This window comes from Tamandua tetradactyla, chromosome 2, assembly GCF_023851605.1.
Source record: "Tamandua tetradactyla isolate mTamTet1 chromosome 2, mTamTet1.pri, whole genome shotgun sequence".
Lineage (NCBI taxonomy): Eukaryota > Metazoa > Chordata > Mammalia > Pilosa > Myrmecophagidae > Tamandua > Tamandua tetradactyla.
Genome location: NC_135328.1, coordinates 163,952,832 through 163,975,590, shown reverse-complemented (window position 1 = coordinate 163,975,590; position 22,759 = coordinate 163,952,832). Strand labels below are relative to the sequence as shown.

The following is a 22,759-nucleotide window of genomic DNA, read 5'->3' as shown; positions in this document are numbered from 1 at the left end:
GTGTAAACAATAAGAAATGCTTGTTATTGTAAGCCACTGAGTTTTGGAGTAGATTGTTTTGCATGAATAACTAATACACACTCATGCACAGGCGCACACACACACACACACACACACCTTTATTTACAGATCTCAAACAGAATGATTCTCAAATGAAGATATATTAGCTATTATTTTATCTAAAAAAGCATTTTTAGATCAAACAAGATGGAGAAATATTCGCTTCATATAATATATTCATATTCTAATAATGTATTCATACTTTATATTCATCTATAAATATATGCTACATTCATAGTACATTTTAACATATTAAAACATCTGAAAGTCTTAACCCTTTCAATTTTTGGATTCACCTGCTAATATCTGGTTGGTCAATAATGTTCCTTGAAACATCAGTTTGAGAGTGGGTGGACACTACGTTTTTTCTTTCATTTGCACAGCTCATAGAGGAGCTTCAGAAGTCACCATGGGTTAAGTATGGGGATGACTGCTGGAGTATAGGACCCCTCCTTTTCCCTTTTTCCTCTTCTATATGTTATATTGCTATAATAATTCTGCTGCTGAATGTCATCTGAGAAATGAATGTAGGTAATCTCTGCCTGTAATTCTACATTTTCTGAGACAACAGAAAGGGTATAATTGAAATCTTCCTAAAATCCAAGGGCTACAGTGGTTTTCAGACAAGTATCTTGCATAGTCATTGGGCCTAAATCCTTTTTCCCACCTGTGACATGCAAACAGTTCCTGGGGTGGTTCGGGAGAAGGACTATGCTGATTTTAAATTCTGGCAGACTGTATCCTAAGGTTTCATAATATAGAGGCCTCTCTTCAGGAAAACAAACAGCCTTGATGACTCCAAACGCTTCCCACAGAGACCTGGCAAGGCAAGGCAGTCTGACCCTAGGCAGAAAAGCAAAAACAAAAACAAACTGCCAACCAAGCACAATGTTTCACTTACGGCTGGTGCAGAGTTCGCAGTGTAGAAGGGGAGTGAACACAGATGTGTGTGTGTATGTATATGTTTGTGTGTGTGTTTAAAAAGCCATCTGTCATATATTCCAGAGTAATTTAGGCAGTGAAGAAAGCAGTATTTGCAAAGTCCCCTTGGGGCACTGGGAGAAAGGAGGAAATATTCAACTTTCCTATTCCTGATATTCTCACAAGCAGTGGGACAACCAAATCAATAGGCTAAGCTCTGGATCTTGGGGTTTGCCCTATGAAACTTATTCCCACAAAGGAGAAGGTAAGCCTACTTATAACTATTCCTACAACTCACCCCCAGAGAACCTCTTTCGTTGCTCAGATGTGGTCTCTTTCTCTAAGTCAACTCAGTAGGTGAACTCACGGCCTTACCCACTATGTGGGACATGACTCCCAGGGTGTAAATTGCCCTGGCAACATGGGACAGAAATCCCAGGATGAGCCAGGACTCGGCATCATGGGATCAAGAAAGCCTTCTTGACCAAGCGGGGTAAGAGAGAAATGAGACAAAATAAAGTTTCAGTGGTTGAGAGATTTCAAATGCAGTTGAGAGTTTATCCTGGAGGTTATTCTTATGCATGATATAGAGATCCCTTTTAGTTTATGGTGTATTGGAGTGGCTGGAGGAAAGTACCTGAAACTATTGAGCTGTGTTCCATTAGCCTTGATTCTTGAAGATAATTATATAGCTTTTACAATTGTGAAAACCCCGTGTCTGATGCAACTTTTATCCAGGGTATGGACAGATGAGTAAAAAAATAAGGATAAAAAATAAATAAATAATGGGGGGAGTGATAAAGGGTTAAAAATTGGGTTGTTTGAAATAACAGTGGTCAATGAGAGGGAGGGGTAAGGGTTAAGGGATGCATGATTTTTTTCCTTTTTTCTTTTTATTTCTTTTCTGGAGTGATATAAATGTTCTAAAAATGATCATGGTGATGAATACACAACTATGTGATGATATTGTGAGTCAGTGTTTGTGTACCAGGTATGAACTGTGTGTATGTGAAGATTTCTCAATAAAAATATTCCTGGCAAAAAAAAAAAATAACTTAAATTGTACACTTTAAATATGCGCAGTTCACTGGATGGCAACCATATCTCAATAAAGCTGATTAAAAGAAAGAAAAAGGCCATCTGTCAGTTTGGTCATCTAAGCTATGAAGGAAACACAACACATATTTATGGAGATTGGAGACCAAACAGGGCAAGAGCCGTTGAATACAAAGTGCAAGAGCAGGCCTGGTGATGGGGCTTGTCTGAGAAGAAATACTGTTTGGGAGACCGACTTACTTTGACATGGTGCCTTTGGCTGTGTCAAAGGCACACTTGGCTGTGTCTTTTCTCAGAAGGGAAAATAACTTAATCGTCTGATAAAATGAGCTGTGACTCTCAAGACATTCATTTGTTCATTCATTTTTCACTAATTCATTCACTAGTTCATTTATTTGTTCACTCACTCAGCAAACATTTTCTACCTGAACAGCTATTCTGTGCCAACTCTCACTGGCAACCAGGATATTAAGATGATATAATTTCATCCCCAATGCACACACAGTGCAGTAGGAAAGGAGGAAAGGTGGCCACTTGTGCCATGTAATTCAATTCCACAAATATTGTGTCTATTTGTTGCTAATACATAACGAAGGATAACTGTGTTATTAATCTTATTAAACCCTTAGAATTCAATCATTTTGGTTTTAATATCACCACTGCATAGATGAGAAAATTAAGGACGAAGCAGAGCAATAAACTCACCCGATGTCACATAGCTAGAAATAGAGCCAGGATTTGAACCCAAATCAATCTTGCAGCTTGGGTTACTACCTCAGTTCTCACTGACAATTGCATTCCAGGGACCATACTAAATGCTGAGATTACAGAGCTGCATAAGACATGATTCCAGCCAAGGATTTTGAGGAATTCAAAGCCCAGTGGATCACAACAGACACATTAAAAAAATTATAACCCACGGTATTTAACGCAAAGAGAAGTACAGCAGTATCCCAGAAGAATCTGCTACTCTGGTAAAGGAAGGCTTCCCAGAGGAGGTGTGTAATTGCTGAGAATACTTGATAATCCCAGCTCAGGTAAGAACTGTTGCTGGAACACTGCTTGTAATAAGACAGAAATGTTCTCATTTAATCTAATCCACATCCTGCTAAGTTTTTTTTTAATTTACATAAATGTCTCCTGTAATCCTCCAAGCAAAGATATAAGGAAGGTGTAATTGTCTTTAAATAGAAAATGGCACTGAGTCTCAGAGATGTACAAAAGCTGCCCAAGGATCCTCAAAGTGGTGAAGGGATAGTCATGCCTGTATCTGACTCTGAAGCTTCGGCCATTTCCTTTTGGGTTGGTCGAGAGTTCACTGAGGACAGGCTCCTATCACATCGCTCCCCAGGGCTCTGTATGGATCTGGCCTGGGGAATAGGAACCCAGGCGGTGCCTAGAGCTGCTGGCCCCTTCAGCAGTTTCCCTTCCTGAGGGCTCAGTCCCACAACTCTTTGGAAGCTCCTCAACATGCACTAATTGAGCTACTGGTGGTTCATTTGTCTTTCTGGTCAAGGGGCAGGTAGTGGCAAGGAAACTGCGAGATCATGGCCCAGATTTTAAGAGCCCAGAGATACCCTATGGAATGTGCTCTCATCAGAGAGGGAGGTCTATAGGGAGAAGCTTAGGGAGCAGGGAGAACCCAGAACAGGGATATTTATCCTATTTAACATGGTGTTCTTAACATACCTCTGGGAGGTTTAGGCAAGTGGGATAAATTTCCCAATACAGGTACTATTTTCTCCTTGAAATCACCCTGCAAATTAGATCCCTTTTTATAGATGAGAACACAGATCCAAGGGGCAAAGAAACTCATCAAAGGTCACACAGTAAGAGGAGGAGCTGAGATTCAAATTTACATGGGTCTGTCTCTGCATAGGGCCTGTGCTTATTACATGTTGCCTCTTAGGCTTTTAGAAATGTTGAAATAGTTCATAGAACAGGAATCATTAGACAGTTCCAGGACTCTGTGTGAACAGCTAGTTGGAAGCCACTGCAGACAATTCAGGCAGCTCAGATATTTTCCTAAGCAAACGTCTAACACGTTCAGTTAATGACTATTTTGGGTCAGAAATAAAACAACAATATGGAATTCCCATAAAAAGAACGTACCAAGGATTTTCAGAAACATCTTCTAAGGGTGGGGTTGTCTGACTGATATATTTAGTAAATATTCTTAGAGTAGCGGTATCATCTCTGGAATCCATTCATTGGGCACTGGGCTTGCATTTGGTAATATCAGGACCTCAGATATCTCACGGAGTAATGGGGAAGAAAAATGATTCTGACACTGTGCGCTAAGTTCTGTGAATGGAGGAATGATAGGGTATAGAGGGCACAGAGGCAGAAGTCCAGAAAGTCTGCCCTGAGAACACAAAGCTTAAAGCTAAGTTGGGAAGTTGGGGGAGGCCAATAGAGACAGTGGGTTAGGACATGACTTCAGGAAACTGCAACGAGTTCAGCAGGGTTGGACCAGGTGGAGGTAGGTTAGAGACACAGGCTGAGAGACAGTGGGTTAGGACATGACTTCAGGAAACTGCAACGAGTTCAGCAGGGTTGGACCAGGTGGAGGTAGGTTAGAGACACAGGCTGAGAGACAGTGGGTTAGGACATGACTTCAGGAAACTGCAACGAGTTCAACACGGTTGGACCAGGTGGAGGTAGGTTAGAGACACAGGCTGAGAGACAGTGGGTTAGGACATGACTTCAGGAAACTGCAACGAGTTCAACAGGGTTGGACCAGGTGGAGGTAGGTTAGAGACACAGGCTGAGAGACAGTGGGTTAGGACATGACTTCAGGAAACTGCAATGAGTTCAACAGGGTTGGACCAGGTGGAGGTAGGTTAGAGACACAGGCTGAGAGACAGTGGGTTAGGACATGACTTCAGGAAACTGCAACGAGTTCAACATGGTTGGACCAGGTGGATAGAGACACAGGCTGAGAGACAGTGGGTTAGGACATGACTTCAGGAAACTGCAACGAGTTCAACACGGTTGGACCAGGTGGATAGAGACACAGGCTGAGAGACAGTGGGTTAGGACATGACTTCAGGAAACTGCAACGAGTTCAACAGGGTTGGACCAGGTGGAGGTAGGTTAGAGACACAGGCTGAGAGACAGTGGGTTAGGACATGACTTCAGGAAACTGCAACGAGTTCAACACGGTTGGACCAGGTGGATAGAGACACAGGCTGAGAGACAGTGGGTTAGGACATGACTTCAGGAAACTGCAACGAGTTCAACACGGTTGGACCAGGTGGAGGTAGGTTAGAGACACAGGCTGAGGCGGGGGGCCTTGGTGCTGTGTTGGTTGGGCTAAAGAGCTTGTTTTTGTCTTTTTGTTTTGTTTTGCTTCCTCTTCTTTTTTCTTTAAAGGAATTATTAAGCATGGTGGAGTTGGTGTGGTCAGACTGTTTAATAAATTCAAAAAAAACCAAGGCAGCAAATGGAGCATGTTTCCACACGTATCTAAACCTGTTAGGACCAAGTGAGGCAATTTTAGCACAAATTGAATTGTAGGGAACTGTGTAATGGGAGCTGGACCAAATTGAAACACGAAGAGCAGGCCACTGGTGCGGTGAGAAAGGGGCTTGATTAAATAAAAAGCCTTTGGGAGAAAAACTGCTTTTTCCTTGTACCACCTTGTATGCTCTCTACCATGTTTGTAGATTTTTGAAAAGTGGCCCCAGTTTGTATTCACCTTTTTTATTAAAACGAATATGTACTTGGTTTTGAAAGCAGTATTTAGGTGGATTATGGTGATTTCAAGATATTGGCAGAGTGGATTAGAGAAATATATATTTATTAGAAAAAAACTAGGGAAGGGGGAAGCATGGGACAGGGGAGAGTGAAATCAGAGCAGAAAGACTCCCAAATCAGAAAGTAGAGAATCTCAGGTTTGGAAGGGTCATCAAAAGCTCATTTTGCCCATCTACCTATGAACGTCTGAGTGCTCTTGGTAATTTTTTCTGACAAGTCATCTTCAAGTCTCTGCTTACACAGTTCCACTTATGGTGAGCTCACTATCTTAGGTGTCAGCCCATTCTATTCGAGAGTAACTCTGGCTGTCAGGAAGGTAGCCCTTTCTTTGAGCTGGAATTGCCACCCACTAGTCTCAGCTGCATGAGCTGGCTGACAGAACAAGTACAGACTCCTTTCTAGTGGTCCTTTGGAGCCCCATCTCCATATTTATGGTTTCTTTTCTCCCGGCAAAACATTTCCAGGTCTTCCAATTGCTCCTCTTGGATTGGGCTCTCAAGTCACCTTATCAATCTTATTTTGAAACATGCAAGTCTCAGCCCTTCTCCAAGTGTAGGTAGAACACTGGTAAGTACAACTCTGGGAGAATCATTTTAGCTTTACAATCACTCTGCTAGGGGCAGAGTTGGGATTCTGAGGATTTGCGTGACTTCAAGGCCCATTCTTTTTCCACATATTATTGAGCTAAATGAGATCAACAGGAACTAACGACATTAATTCTTTTTACATAGGCTGTGGCAAAGTCATATGTCCTCTCTGCTTTAGAATCATTATTGGCTCCCCAATGCGGCCTGAGTTATGTGTAGAGGTTGCCTCCTGAGTACCAGGAGGAGGTCCAAAATCTGTGTTCTAGGCTTAGTAGACAGTAACACAGAGCTGGTGATTTTCCTTTTTGTCTCAGTTCCCAGGAGTCCCCCCAGCAGAGGGGATGCAGAACTCCTCCTACAGCCCCTAATGCAGTGTGCCTCCTGGGTCCTCTGCAAGCTCATGAAAAAATTTCTCCAAGGCTCTGCCCATGGGCTGGGCCCTGTTACACACCCAGTGCCCTTCTCTTGTTGCCCCTCTGAAGTTTCCCAACCACCTTCCAATTGGAAGCGTAGCTTCCTTTCCAGAACCAAGACACTGTTCCCTACTTGACCATGTATAATGAAGTCATTGGCTGGAGACTTTTATTTCCATGCAGCATCTGGGACACCTGAGACCTTGAGTCCTTGGACCCAGAGGTTTGTATGTTTCAGCTCACTTCTGCTCTGAGGCCAGACCTACATCCAGATTGGCACTCAATGCTCCACCACATCACTTCTGCCTTATGCCTCCTTCCTGCTGGTGTACCAAGGAGTTCCCAGCAGGAGGTCAAAGCTCTATGGGTTATGACACTCGTTTCAGAAGAGGACTTCTCTTCCTCGGGTTGCAGACATAGTCTCAGTAGGAGTGCCAGGTCCCAGGGGCCAGTAGAGAGATGATATACTTACACTTACAGGTTGACTTTTTGGCACATCATAAACACCTTCCTTCTTTTGACTGGTGGGGACCTATGGAAAAATCAAATTTGACACAGTCAAAACATTCTAATACTCTACTTTTAAAGAACACAGCAACCAGACTTCAGCTCCAGACTGCCCTGAAACCCAGGGGCTGCTCTAACTATGAAAGCATCAGGCCAGGTCCTTAGGAAAAGTGGATGAGAACAGGGTGTGTGCATCATTTAACTAATGTTTGCCATTAACTAATGTTCTGCCATTGGACTCCTCTCAGAATCACAGAACAGGAAGCTACAGTGATCTCAGGGATCATGTGGTGAAAAAAAAATTCTTATTTCACCAAAGACAAAAATGAAGCCCATGGAGGTGCTCTGAGTTGCTTCAATTGATTAAAAACAGTCTGTAGTTGAGCTTAAACTGCTCAAGAGTAAGACCGAGATCCAGGTAATTTAAAATACAGCAAATATCAGGAACCTGATACAAATTGTATTTCCCGTTGGGATCATGCACAACAAGCCATCTGATAATTACTAAAGGTTTTAATTTAAGAAAAGGGTTCATAAATGGCACCAAAAACCACATAGGACTAGGATCTAGGGGATCTTGATTGTTTCTAACATTTATCTGTATCTTCCTCCTTCCTTCCCTGTTCTTACTCACTCATCCATCTCATCTTATCTGGGACATATGCTAACTGTGATATCTTGAACAGGTCACTTAGCTCCTTTGAGCCTTGCTAGTACAAAACGAGTATTATCAGCTCTGCTTCTCTCTTTGAGGTTATTGTGAGGATCAAATGAGAACATGGAAATTAAAAAAATATATATATATGTATATATATTTAGAAACCATAACACTATAAAGTGTTAGAATGATCATTACTTTTGCCATAGATACATTACATAAATATGTATATAACATATCTCATGATAATAACAATACAGACTACATTGAATACTTTTCTAATGAGTCAATCAAGGTTCTATACTTAAACATTCCAGATTAGAAGCATTCATTGGCTGTTCCTTCCCCAGCAAGCATCCCACCTCAGCTTTTAACTCCACTGCAGGGGGTCAGCCAGCAATGGTTTTATAACTCGAATAATGTCTCTTTGCTTCCATCAGACTGGGGGTTCCATAAGGGTAGGCATCACTTTTTATTCTTTACTGTATTCCTGATACTTTGACTAGTGCCTAACACCCAGCAGGCATTCAGTAAATGTCTGCTGGATAAAGGTACCAAAGAGGAATGGGGGACAAGTAAAGAAAAAAAAAGTATATGTTAGGTTTAGATGATGTAACTATACCATTTTTCTAAGAGAAACAAGAATTTGAGCTTATTCCTTAAGTCCCATATACTTTCCACTCTCATTTAATTTTAAATCTTTACAACTAAGAAGTTGGTATGATAATCTCCATTTTAAATAGTATAAAGTGAGGCTCAGAGGTGTTAGGGAAATGTGCCCAGAGCTTCAATGCTAGTAAGTATTAGGATTCAAACCCAGCTCTTTCTGGCTACTAAATTAGACATTCATTATTAATAAGAAGAATCAATAGTGATTGCGTACTTTTTATATGCCAGGTTCTGTTCTAAACATCTGTTTTGCATACATTCTCATGTAATCCTAAGGACAAGCCTATAAGGTAGGGATGACAACTGCCCAGTGTTGCAGAGGTGGAAAATGAGGTTAGAGAGGTCCAGCTGAACAAGGGAGCTAGGATTTGGAGCCCAGAAAGTTGGCGTTTTAACTGCTATACTACACAGACAGCTGCCTCGTTGCCACAGCTCTTCTGGATGCCTATTCTATATTCTCAGAAGCTTTTGCACATTCTTGCAGAAGACAGAACTGTGCGTGCACATGTCTGTGTGGAAGATGTACCTTCAGAGGTGCTCTTGCAAATCCCACTTTGCAGGCAGCCAATGAAGAATGTAATTTCTTTGCTCTTGGTAACTGGGCTCCATCTAAAAGGAATCTTATAAGAACGTCTACAGAATCCTTGTTAACGAGCGCCAATAAATTTTCAGCCCCACTTTTGTTTTTACTAGCTCACCCTTTGCTGAGTGAAATGAACAGCATTCTGTTCCCCATAATTCACCGCTCACTATGGGCACTTAGCACAGTTGAACCGCAGCTGACTCTCAATTATCCCTGCAAATGGAGGAGAAGCAGTGGGATGGAGAAACCCAAACTGTGCATAATTGAAAAAGCTTTTTTACTTGGGTTTCCCATGGGTGAGATATCAATCTGCCTGTTTGTCCTTTAAGATTTATCTCAGCTGGGACATCTTCTCGGAAGCCCTGCCTAACTCTCCCAGGCCTGGTTTTGGAGCATTTCTCTGTACTCTTGGAACTTTTGGTGCATTCTTTCTTTAAAAAACTAAAGTTACCAAGTACCCAGTATGTGTCATGCACTGTGCGCTGCCTGGGACGATGATAGCAAACAAGATGGATATGGCCCCTGATTGAGCAGAGCTCCATGTGTTGTGAGAGGAGAGGGAAAAGTAATAAGGATACTGACAGAGTGTAAAATGTGCTTTATCTTTTCATGGGGGTTAGCGCACCACATAGCTGTGGGTTCTCTAGATTGTTCACTGCTCCGAAAGCTTGCTGAACACAGGGTGAATATTTTATTCTTTATATCCCCAGCAGTTAGTATTAGCCTAAATACAGGCTAATCAAATAAGTGTCTAATTATTAGCAACACAGGCTATTCAAAGAAGTGTCGCCTGCATGCTGAGGAAAAAAACACTGGCCGAAGTGCTAAAGGGATGATAATAAGAGAGACATGGTCCCAGCTCTCATTTCTGCCTAGCTCATCCACTGCAATCCATGCAAACCATTAGAGTAACACAACGTTGTAGAGGGATCGAAGTTCAGGGCCAGAAGGAACCTGGAGATCCGATTTCTAATCCTGGCTCTGCCAAAGGCTGTGTGATCTCAGAGGTTCCCTTTCTTCTCTGAACCTCAGTTTCCTCATCTGGTAGTTGTAAGTAACTAAGGGGCTGTCTATAAACGCCTTGAGGATAGGAACCATGCCATGGTCACCATTATACTCTCATGTGTCAGGTACCTGGTGTTCCATACATGATTTGAATGATTACTTAAACAGATGTAAAACTAAACTAAAAACTGTCCATTAAGTACTGTGCATACAGAAGACATTTTTTGTTCATCCATATAGTACTTAAAAGATAGAGAGGAAGTTCAAGGGTGAGTTGGGTGGCCTGGGACTAGAAATGTAAAATCAAAAAATAACAATACCTGAGACATTCTTGGGTGACTGAGAATAATTTTTCAGTGAATAAACTTGCCCAGTTGGAAAGTTAAGATCTCACTGATAAAGCAAGCTCGATGAGGTATTAAGGAACAGTGGATTTAGAATTAAGAGGTACAGCATTTAAAGTGGAGGGGCTTGATTTCCTTATGTTTAAAGCAACAGTCACCATCGCTGTTTGTCCTCTCACTGGGTTATGGGAAGGGGGATGTGTCAAAATGCTTTGTCCTTTGAAGCCTTGTGTGGTTTTTAAAAGCCAACTGGTAACTTCTTCAGAGGCACTCAGAGTGAGAGACTATTGTTAATATAATTTGGAAAGTGAGAGCACTGGTCCTCAAAGAGAGGTTGCATTTACTCACGGGGCTCTATCTGCCTTACGCTGGAGTTATAAAGAGCAAAGCCAAGTGAGGATGCAGTTTTCTGCTAGGCCCTCTGATGCGCTGAGCTGAGCAAGTTATGTTTCACTTCACTTAATACATCATATAAGACAACCTGAACGGTGCCTAAATTGATGACATTAGGAAGTACAAGGAACTAACCTTTACAAAGAACCTTCAAGCACTATTCTTTGTCAATTTAAATCTTTACATCATTTCTAGGAGCAGATAATATGTTATCCCCGTTTTACAGCCCAAGAAATTGAGGTACAAAAATTGGGTGCTTCACCTCAGGTCACAAAACTGTTCAAGGATTAGGTCCCAGGTCTGTTCCTTGAATTCCAGAAAATAAGAGGGGGCATAAAATTGGACACCATCCTGGGCAAGCTAACCTACAAGAAGCATTGTTATCTATTCAAGAATATGTATGGAACACTTGCTGACCCTTAAAGAAAAAAAAAAAAAAAAGAATGAGGCTCCAATTAGCAGTTCCTTAAAAGCCTGCCCTTATCTTTAGGCCCAAGAGCTTATCTCTTATTAAACCAATTGAGCTCCAGCTGACTGGCCGTACATGAGAGGAAAATGACCAGAAGCCTTTCCAGTAGAAGGCGATAAAATATTCATTCCCTTAAAGGGAACCTTCCAGTTAATGATGGACAGACAAGAAGAATAAGAGGTAAGAGCTGTTCAGACAAGGATGATTTTTAGATCATGACTTGAAATTTAGGCAGATTTTCAATTGTGAAATTCAGCTTCAAGCAATTCTGAGCTGAAAGGAGCCTCAGGATGGGTGGATGGATGGATTGATATATATGTTTATTATTATTTTTTTTACAGGGGTTAAGTGTACAGGTTTTGCATCAGAGGCCTGAAGGTAAATGAAAGGTTTTCCTCCGTGACCCTGGGCAAGAGATCTTAACTCTCTGAGAGTCTCACTTTCCTTATCTATAAGGTGGGGATAAAAATTCAGGTCATATAGAGTTATAGTGAGAGATAATCCAATGCACGGAGTAGCCCCGCAACTGACAGAGACTGACAGAGGTGGCCTACTATCAACACTCAGTAAACCTCCAGAACGGGAGCGTCTTTCAGTCTCGCACTGATGTGTAAATTAGGGAGAAATCATTTACCTATTTTATAAATGGGAGAACTGAGTCTCAGAGAGGACCAGCTTTGGTGACAGTCAGAATTAGAGCTCAGCACTCTACTCTACAGCATTCTAAACCAATTCATTCCAGTACACTAGGGGGACCCGCCTGGGGCCTTGCTAACTACACCTAAGTCTGGATCAGAAGCTTCTCATATTAAAATGTCTAATTATATTTTAAAAGGTGATCTCTCTTCATAGAATGACTTCTTAATGATTCCTTTGGCCTCATATCCAGATACTGCAAGGTTGTATTTTAAACTCTGACACTGGGGACAAATGCAACTTTCTTTTTAAAGGATAGAACCTTTGTAAACTCCGACTTCACACAAAACCTCAAAGCACAACCTCAAACTTGAATAGAATCTAAATGGATCTAGTAGACTGAAATACTTAGATTGATATTCCATATGACCGGTTTCGACAGAGACAAGTTATTTGTTGTTAGAATTAAAACTATATTTTGGTCATTTAGAATTCAATGCATGTGATACAAATTATTTCACAAGTAACACATGCCCAAAGCAGAATAATATAGATCACACAACTAGGTAAATTAAGAAAATTACTCCCTTATTAAATATATTAAATTTCTCCCTTCTTCCATAGTATTTATTATTTTAAATTAGGTCTAAAATTCTAATTAGTGAGAAATTAGAGGTCATCATATTTGTTTGATGTGTAGCTATGCTGCGATTACTCAAATTACTTTGATGGAATTGTATGATGGAAAGAGGTTGGGCTTTGCCTTCAGATACACTCCCGGGTTTGAAACCTGGCTCTAAATGGCTGTACTAAATTACATACTTTACATCATATTTGTGATTAAATGAGTAAAGAGTGTGTTCAGCATCCTATACATAGTAGATATTAAAGAATATTAATTTATCTTACCTTCAGAAGGATAAAACCTTTAGCTATACTTTCTTTTATTCAGTTACTATTGCCAATGTCCTTTTTAATCAGCATTTTGAATTTTCACTTTATTTTTTAGCAGTGGGGTTGGCTTTTTAAAGGAATTTGATAAGCAAATTCTTTTCAGGAATTAGGGGCCCTACTGCGTTATGAACAATAACCCTCCAATACGTTACTTTTAGTAAAATGAAATGTTATATCTTTGTTTCTATTTAAAATAGTCAGCGTCCATTAAAAATTAAAACACTGTACTCAACTGGCTATGAAACAGTTCAACAAGAGGCATGAAAACTACTGGCAAAAAGCAGGAGGATAAGAAGCCAATTCATACAAAGGTATCAAGTCTGAAATGATGAACATGGCTGTATTGGCCATCTGAGGAAGGACCTCTTCATTCTTAAGATCTACGGCTACAATTTATTGGTAGTGATGCAATGGTAAGAGAGGCAAGCAATTTTATACCTGATAAATGTTTTCTTCTGTTTCAGGGTCACGGATTGGCTCGTGTCCAGCCTCAAACACAATGTACTATTACAGGAACAGCCAGAGAGGAAAGGTCAGAGGTGAAAAAGAAAGAGGAAAAAAAGCATTTGGAATTCAAGATACAAATCACACTGAGCATTAAAGAAACAGATACCAGAGAAAACACCATGAACAGACAACTGGATTACTGAAATAACAAAATGTAGTTTGCACATTCCTGCTTTTTCTAAGAAAAACTCCAAAAGTCTGATGGTCAGCCCTTTATAATGACTGCATGGACCCTGTCAATTTCCCTGGAGATATAAGCTCTCCCACAGGGGAGTTTCATCTTAGAAGATCTGAATGTGCGAGCATTGCCGAGTCTGAATGGCACCTGTTGGAAACACTTGGAAATGCCACATAAACTTGGGACTACAGCTGTCGCCTCCTTTTGTACCCAAAGACCCAAGGTCCTTCGTCAATTGTGAAGCGCTCAGAAGCTCCAAACTCCCTCATCCCATAAATATCACCTTATTTTATGCTCTTAGTTTTAAGTATGGAAAATCAATTTTTCCATCTGCATGTTTCAAACTCTCAAGAACCAGAACATTTCAAAAGAGGACAATATTCCTCATTCTCTGTGAGCCAGTTAGCCGGGGGCTGAGCTCATACTATAACCAGCTCCTCACCCCTCAGGATTCTAAAGCAAGGGTATTTCATTAACTGCATCTCTGACTTTTGTTGGCTATATACCCTAGATTCTTCTTCCATTTCAAATTATACATGCTATTTTACTTTCATCAGAGCAGTATCAGCTTTCTGTGTGAAAATATGCAACTATATATAATGCATCTGTGACACACATATATAACATGTGCATTCCAGCTAGAACTGTATGTTTCAGGTTTTCTTTTTTTTTTTTTTTTTTGTATGCTGTATGGCGGGTTCACACTTCATTATTTTTCCATGTGAGTATCCCACTATTGCAGCACCATCTGTTGAATTTTTGTGTGTTTGTTTGTTTTTTTGGGGGGGAAATGCATGGGCCGGGAATCGAACCTGGGTCTCCCACATAGCTGGCAAGAATTCTACCACTGAACTATCCTTGCACCCCTCAGGTTTTGTTTTATGTCCAACACTCTCCTTGGACATAAGTGCAGGGGAAGGAAAAACCTCCTTTCCCCTTGTTTTTGTTTCTCTGAACAGAGCACGTACTGGAACCCAAGAGGGGATACAGTCCTTAAAGAGGGTCCAGAGAGGGCTACCGGCAGAGATGTCTCTGGGATCACCCTTTCTCTCCACCCTACAGCAGGATTCAGGTCCTCAGAGGTCAGTCTGGCCAGCTGGGGTCCACTGAGGCTTCTCCTCAGAGCCTTTCAAAGGCTTTCAAACCATCCTTTGGGTTTGCGTTAAAATGTCGCCAAAATGTCAGGCCCTGTCCCCTGTTCTTAACTTGGAGAAGCCACCTCATTATTCATTCTCTCTCTAATCAACTCAGAATATTCAAGAGACCCTTGAAAAGATTCAGCTCTGGGATCAAACTTTTACAGATTGTGGAGGGGGATGAGGCAGGGGCAAGAAGGGAGATGCGTAGCTCCAAATCCCGTGTTATTGATGTCGGCCAAACTTCTGTTAGTTTTTATGGAAATTCGGCCCTGGAGGGGCTGGCAGAGCTCACCCTCAGAAATAATCTTGGTCCCTCTCCAAGCTCTGCAGTCAGTGAATGCTTCGGGTCTCTGACAAAATGGCAGTGCCATGCGCCTAGCCATCCGTGTACTCAGAAGCCCGACTAGTTTCAGAAATTACCTGGTATACGGGATCTTCAACATCCTCTTCCAAAATGGTCTATGGCAGAGTGAGAGAAGGGAAGGTGAAAGCAGAGGATGCAAAGGAAGAAATGTGAGACTGTATTCAGAAATTACAGGATAGCAAAGTAACCAGGGCTGGGTAGGAAAGGCGAGGGATCACTGAGGTAGAACATTTACACAGAAAATGGCAAAACCCTAGTAGCTGACCCCTTCCCCCAACCCCCCATTGTTAACCAGAGCAAAACCAGCTGTATTTCTTTAGCCCTCCTCCCTCTCCCCCTGAAATCTTACTCTGCATTAAAGATCTCACTTTCTCTAAAATGCCTAGAATTTCCGAGAATAAAGGATCATTTCTAAAGGTTTGCTTTGGGTGCCCGTAATTTACACAGGAACCTTTTATCTTTGTTTATTTTCTACTTGGCAGCAAGAAGAGAAGCCCTGACTGTCAGTTTTCACATCTCTTTATTTGAAGCCCCAGACTTCTCAGCACTGGGATAAATTCACGGGTATACCTGGTACACAGCTTGTTCACACTGCTTATCCTTTTGTGCCTTTTTTTCCAATTCTTCTCTTTGCTTCAATTCATAAATGAGTTGAAAGAGATCTCTCAAGTCCAGAATAACAGGTTCAGCCTGAGGTAAAAGGTGGAAAGCACATTAATAAGGGAACGGTAGTGAGCAACAGCGAACAATTTTTGTTTTTTGTGCCAGCTACAACCCACAGCCTTTCCTTTTAGTGTTAAACTAAAAGCATTTCACCCTTAATTAATTCTACCTTGTTTATATTGGTTTAGCAAATTGCATCTAGGCTAAAGTTCATTTCTTCAACTAATTATATTTGCAAATTCATAATAATCATAAGCATAAAAGCCATTGCTTTTATTTATTAGTAATTTCGAATACAATAAAATTATGGTACAGCTTGTGCAAAACAGCTTTTTGTCTTCTCTTATTTTCTTTTTAAATGAGGCTATGAGTGCAAGGAAACTTATTCGTATACTGCGCCTCCATGCAGCTTAATCAGAAAGGAAAATAATTAGTCATTACGAAATACCCATTAGAAAAAGAAAAAAAAAAAACCACTGGATGGGTATGAGGATGTTTCCTTGTTCAAGGCTGTTACTCTTTTCTGGATTGGAAGCCGAGTATCGGTTTCTGGTAGCAACATATCCCCTGGTCATACCCTTGGAATGGGCTGTTCAACTCTGCGATGGCCCCTACAGTTAAGAGAAAAGGCATCATCCTTGGAAGGGGCTACTTACTGCCTGGGCTGTTTTTATGGCCACAAATCTGTGATTCCCTTCCTTCCCACAAACGTATCCAAAGGCCCGGTGGTCTGTGATGTCCTTTGCAATGTAGGAAATTTCATGGACAGCATGATGATGTTGAAGAGCCTATCGGAGACAAAAGGAAAAGCATATTTCAGGGGACTTTCCCTTCGAGCTGTTGATCAATAAGAGACGTGTTTCAGCTACGTGTGAACAGTGCCGAGAGGCTTAGGAAAAGCTGTTTGGTCCATATGGAAGGAAAAAGAGCTGCGCCTGTCCTTGAGAAACAGAGGCTTCTCTCCCTGGTCTCGGTGCTGTGACCAGAGAGTAAACAGAACTGTTCGTATGCAGCGTGAGCGTCTGTGTCGGTGGCTTCGTTCAGCTTGTCGGGGCACGTCAGTCTAATTCAGCAGTGTAGGCTTCTTCTAGAACTTTCCTCATGATACAGCTCAGTCTAGCTTCTGACTCGGTTTTTAATGAACTTACATACCCAGGGTCCCTGCTTGCTGTGTGGTACAGGACGTACACTGTACAATTCCAGGGAGGGCCGTCTACATTCATGGCACCATAGATAAGTATATTTACTACAACAGTTTCCTGCCAGATAGTGATAGAGTATCTTGAGGAAGGAACACCCTTCTCTGTTTATCCAAAGTCACTACTGGAGCTACAGACGGGGCTGCACATATATCTGAGTCTTTGCATAAACTGGTCCCTCTGTTTGCAGAATACCCATTTCTCCTTTATCTATATCCCCAAATCCTACTCCTTCTTCAAGAGCCATTTGAAATAGTACTACCTCTGTAAAATGTTCCCTGAACAAGGCTTGCTTTACTCTCCCTAAAGAAATAACTTCTCCCTCTTTTGTGTTTTCATAGAACTTTATGCTCTAGTGATCCTGAAACCCCTGATGGATTTATCACACAGAGCTCCCTGGGCTTGCTGCTTTCATAGCTCTTCCTTCTCTGATATATTTGCCTGATTCCTTGTCTATCTTCCCCACCACAATTTGTCTTCCTTATCTCTGTCATCCTAGCATCTTGTACTCTGCCTAGCCTGTAGTTGTTGAATGAAAGTAAATTGGGATCAATGATCAGTAATATGAAAATCTTTTGAAATTGACCTTCCTGCCTTTATTATTTGAGTTTCAACAAATAGGGCTCATCATCCTTTTAGGCCATGGTGATCTTTAAAGCAGTTGTCATTAAACAATCTATAAAGATTTTACAGATGCATCTGGATGCTATATGATGTGTTTAAAATCCTCGTAAAGAGCCTTTTCATTATACTGGGTGTCAGGAGGCTTGGATTCTAGTGACTCTGTGAAGACAAGGCCGTGGTACTTCTATGAATCTCAGATTATTCATCTATCAAATGAGGGTTTGGACCAGGTCGATGGCTGCTAACCCTAAGCCCTGGATCTATAGGGGTTATTAAAGATAATAAAAAGAGGTCCCAAGCAATATTTGATCATTCAAAAAGCAAAACAGAAATTATAAAGTTATTCCTAATAAGGCTGCAGATTTTCTTGTACATGCAAATGAAAATGTAAAGTTTATTTGGAATAATATCAGTTTATTGTTTTAATACCCCTGCTCTTATGCTTGTCCATATTAGCTCAGTGGCAACTAGGTATAGTTTCAAATAACCCCAAACAGGAAAGTGAATGATGGCTTTATAAATGCAGTTGTTCTTGGTAGAGAAAATCTTCCCCTTTGCTGAATCCATTGAGGGAGGGAGAAATGTAATGCAGGGTGAGCTTGGTTCTGAAAATGTTTGGAACCACTGCACTAGCTATTTGCTAAGGTTTTGTTCCTCCATCTCCCCAGATGCCTTAGGCCATTGGGACCTTGCTGTACAGCCAGACTCCTTGGACAGTGGGCCTTCTGTTTTCATCATGTTTATCATCCCAATCTTGGATCACTTAGGCTGACCTTCAGGAACATTTGCTTTCCAGCCTGTAGCCATCTTTCCCAGCTTCTGACCTTATGAGTCATTTCTATTTTCTGCCTCTCTTTAGCCATCCTGAGTCTGACCATTCACTAACCTCTTTGACCAGTCCTGGGACTTGCTCTTTAGCTTCATGGTTCACCCAGATGACCACTGCCCATCCAACATTATGCTTGGAGGGTGGTTTCACTACTCAGTCAAGTAGCCCTTCAAATAGCAATAAGTCAACTGTATAATTCTAATGGATTTTGACCTAAGGTTGGTGAAGAAGGAAATATTTGTTAGTAAAATAATCAGGATCCACGTATTCTTGTTTTATTAAGAAAACATATTTAGCTAACAGAGGAAAACTGCTCAAAGAGAGAGGTGGCCATTTCATGGCATTAATGATGTAAAATTGCTGAAATCTACATTCCCACAACACAGGGATATTGATTTATAGGCTTTTGGGTGCTAGAATGGTATGCAACAGGGGAGAGTGGGAGACAGACATTCTTCTCCTTTTCTTCCTTTCCTGAAAGTATTTCTCTCTCCACATGATATGGAGAATGTTATCCACGTCTCTTATTAAGTCAGAGTTTGACGACAGTGCTTTATTGATTGCCAAGTGGAATATTGCTCTAAAATTAAACTGTGATTAGAAGTCTTCCTGGTGGAATTAGATTTGGAGATGATTGTGCAATGGTAAAATATCACTTACCATGCAAGACAGCAGATGGAGATGTTTTAATTTATATGGGAATCCTCATTAAATCTTTTAAAATCAAAATGCTTTTAACACTTTATAATAACTAATATTCCCTGCAAACAGTAGCTGTGTGTGCATGAGATGTTTAAAGCTATTTGTAACATAATCTTTCCCATAGTTAATTTTATGACATGTTGAAAAGATTACTCTGAGAATGGCTCATTCATTTGGGAACTAAGAGTCTGGGTTGGGGATTGAATTATATCTTCTACATAAGGCATGCCCAAGTCCAAGTTTGTGGTCCTGTGGTGTGAACTCATTTGTAAATAGGATGTGTGCAGTTGTTATTAGTTAAGGTGTACACAAACCGAATGAGGGTGGATCTTAATCCGGTATAGCTGAAGTCTTTATAAGCACAGGATATTGGACATAGAGGGGAAGCCACAGGGAACGCCAGAGCCGGAAGTCAATGGAACTTGGAAGAGAAACGAGAAAAGGCTACCATGTGCATTGACATATGTTGGAAAATCCAAGGGCCAAGGATCGCTGGTAGCCATCCCTGGAATGACACAGTTTGGGGAAGAAAGTACCATCTTGGTGACATCTTGATTTTCAACTTCTTCAAGCCTCCAAACCGTAAGCCAATAAATTAAAGTTGTTTAAGCTAACCCATTGTATGGGATTGATTTTAGCAGCTAGAAAACTAAAACAGTCTGTAAGGGGATATGTCTCTACCTCCTCCAACTTTAACTATGCAGACATAATCTAGACTCTTGGAAATACAAAAACATTAAAATCCTGCTAATCCCATAGTTATATTATCACATTCATTTTAGTAACTTAGAGCACCTTGCAAACAGTTGCTTACTGAGTCCCAAAATTGCTCCATATCTTCACGTAGATTTTATCAGCAGATTCAAAGACAGTGGAAGACAGAAGGAACATTCAACATCATATGACTCCATTCTGAGTTTAATGATTGTGCTGGTTTGAATCTGTTATGTACTCCAGAAAAACCTATGTTCTTTTAATCCATCCCTGTGGGTGGCAGACCTATTGTGGGTGGGTCTTAATTCCCTTGCTGGAGTCCTTTATGGGAGGATAAAAGTCAGTGACATTTTGGGGAGAGCTGAGAGAAAGAAAATGCCTCAGGAGAAGCCAGAAGGACCTACAGGAGTTGAAAACAATTTTGAAAGCAGACTCCAGGAGAGAAGGACAAGGAACCCCAGATGCCAGCAGCCTTTCCTCAGAGAAGGTATCTTCCTGTTGATGCCTTAATTTGGATATCTTCATGGCCTTAGAACTGTATCCTAATAAACCTCCTTTGTAAAAGCCAATCTATTTCTGGTATATTGCATTCTGTAGGCTTTAGGAAACTGAAACAATGATGAAGGAACTCAGGGCCAGAGACAGTCCTGGTAGAACCAGTATCAAACATAGGCAGTGTCCCTTTGTTCAGGATGACAGTGCATTGAAAAAAGTAAAGAAGATTATGTAGTATCACAGTCTTCTTTGTTTATATTCCTTGTTCCCAACTTCAGCAACAAAATCATGATCCCCTGACAAGCTGGGATGAGGAAAACAAGAGAAAGGGATAACTGAATAATGAGGGAAAACTGAGGTCTTTTGCATTCTGGCAGGAATCTGAGGTCACAGGTGGCCATAAATAAGAGAGACTGGAGTAAAGGTCAGCTAGAGAGATCTCGAAGAAAAAGACCAAGACAATATCAACTACAAGTCTACTCTCAGATGATAGGCCCATCTGTGCTATCTACACAAGATGAGAACATAAGGACAGCTTCACCAAGGACTGCTTCTAGGGCGGAGTTCCTGTGACAGCACATGGTTCTCCTGGAGGCAGCAGGGAGAAGCACGGGACATTACTGAGCCACAGTGAGGAGGAAGACGGCGAAGTAAGGCATAGTCTAGTCGCCCTTCTTCCAAGTCTGAAAACAGCTTTTATCTCAGAGAAACTATTAATGTAGATGTTAAAGTACTGCCCCAAATCAAAGCAGGCAGTTGGTCTTAGAAACAAAGCCTTCAGGATCACCCTATCTCTCTACTACAGCTTCATTAATTCCTTCCATCTAAAAATCCCTTCTTTATATGTGGAGAAAAGTTGCTAAAGAATTTCAAGGGTAATCTAGGTATCAACCTCCTCAATCCAGTCTGACCTCCCACTAGTGACCTTCAGGTAACTGACACTGCAAATAATCTGGACAGCTCCTTGTTCCCCTTTTGAATTCTATACTTTCCCACCTCTGTGCTCTTGCTCACATTTTTTTTTTCTCTGCTCATTGCCCTCTTTATCCACTGATCCATGCTTCACGAACTCCACATAATTATATCATACCTGTATATCAATATCTTACTCTTGCTCATGGAAGCAATCTTTCCTGATACCCTCATCTTCTTTGGTAATAATCTCTATCTTAACCCCCATTGCGTTGTTTGTCCTTCTATCTAAGAAGTTTTGCATTTCTTAATTTTGTTTCACATTTATCCATTTATCCATTCAATCATGCATTTATTTGAACCACATGTATTTACTGAGTGCCTATTATATTTCAGGTGTCATGCTAAGTGTTATGTCTACTCATGTGATTAAAACATAGTCCCTACTTCAAGAGGAGGCCTGGGACCTCCCAAAACAGGTGAACAATGCAATTAACAACCAAAATATAATACGGTGATGGTGAAAGTTTAGTGACACTTAAGAAAGAGGGCCTCCATCCCTTGGCATGAAACGGATGTCCTTCCAAATGATGGCATAGTGTGGGCTTCTTCTGAAGTCTGGGTCACCATCCAACTCAGCTGTGAAGCAGCACGGTCTGCTGCGGGAACTTGGACAAATTCAACTTGCCCCACCAGATTACCAGTATGTCGTAGAGAGCCACAGGCCCCCTGCACAGCCTCTTCGTGAGACTGACGCTGCCGATACCATTACCTTGAGCTGCATGTGGGACCCCGTGTCTGCAGGGCCAGCCCACACCGAGCTGGGCAGTGGCAGCAGTGGGGGCTCCGCAGCTCCTGCCATGACCATTTGCAGCGTCTGGAGGCACCACTGCTGCAGCATCGTCAAGACCCAGACCCAGATCAGCTACAGCAGCATCAAGGGAGCATCATCTCCAAACTAGGCCAGCTTTATCCTGCCTGCCAACATGCACCTCTGCTGATGGTTGTTGGGCACCAAGAAAGTGCAGATAAACTGAAATATGACTAATCAGAAAGCAGTAAGGAGGAAAGGCATGCACTTGAGAGCCACACAATGTGTTCTTTATCATGTGATAATGAGATTGTTTCAGGGTGTGAGAATACAGGTAATCAGGTGCTTACATGGGCCCTGAAGACCTGCCCAGTCTGGGCATTGTGTTGCCCTTGAGGCATTTTGCCCTTCCTGTTTCAGGCAGTTGCACTCAAGTTCTTCACTGGAAAGCTGTCAGATAGCACCTGTGCTGTTGCTGCCACTACTCCCTGCTTAGCTGCAAGCACCTCTCCATGATTGCCTGGAGCACCATCCATGATAAAAGATCAGGATTTGTATCTTTTTTAAAAGTTTACTAATCCACTGCAGACCAATATTCTTAAAAAAAC

At 41.4% G+C, this 22,759-nt stretch overlaps 1 protein-coding gene across 6 annotated transcripts in view; it reads right to left on the bottom strand.

The window, feature by feature from the left end:
• Nucleotides 1-22,759, bottom strand: part of DAB1 (DAB adaptor protein 1) — a 473,979-nt gene that overhangs the window by 54,271 nt on the left and 396,949 nt on the right. For all 6 annotated transcript variants that reach the window (XM_077149515.1, XM_077149510.1, XM_077149513.1 and 3 more), the window contains 3 exons: nt 16,522-16,653; nt 15,773-15,892; nt 7,269-7,328 (listed from right to left, as the gene is read on the bottom strand). In XM_077149515.1, the coding sequence (XP_077005630.1) occupies nt 7,269-7,328; nt 15,773-15,892; nt 16,522-16,653 (312 nt within the window). The remainder of the gene's footprint in view (nt 1-7,268; nt 7,329-15,772; nt 15,893-16,521; nt 16,654-22,759) is intronic.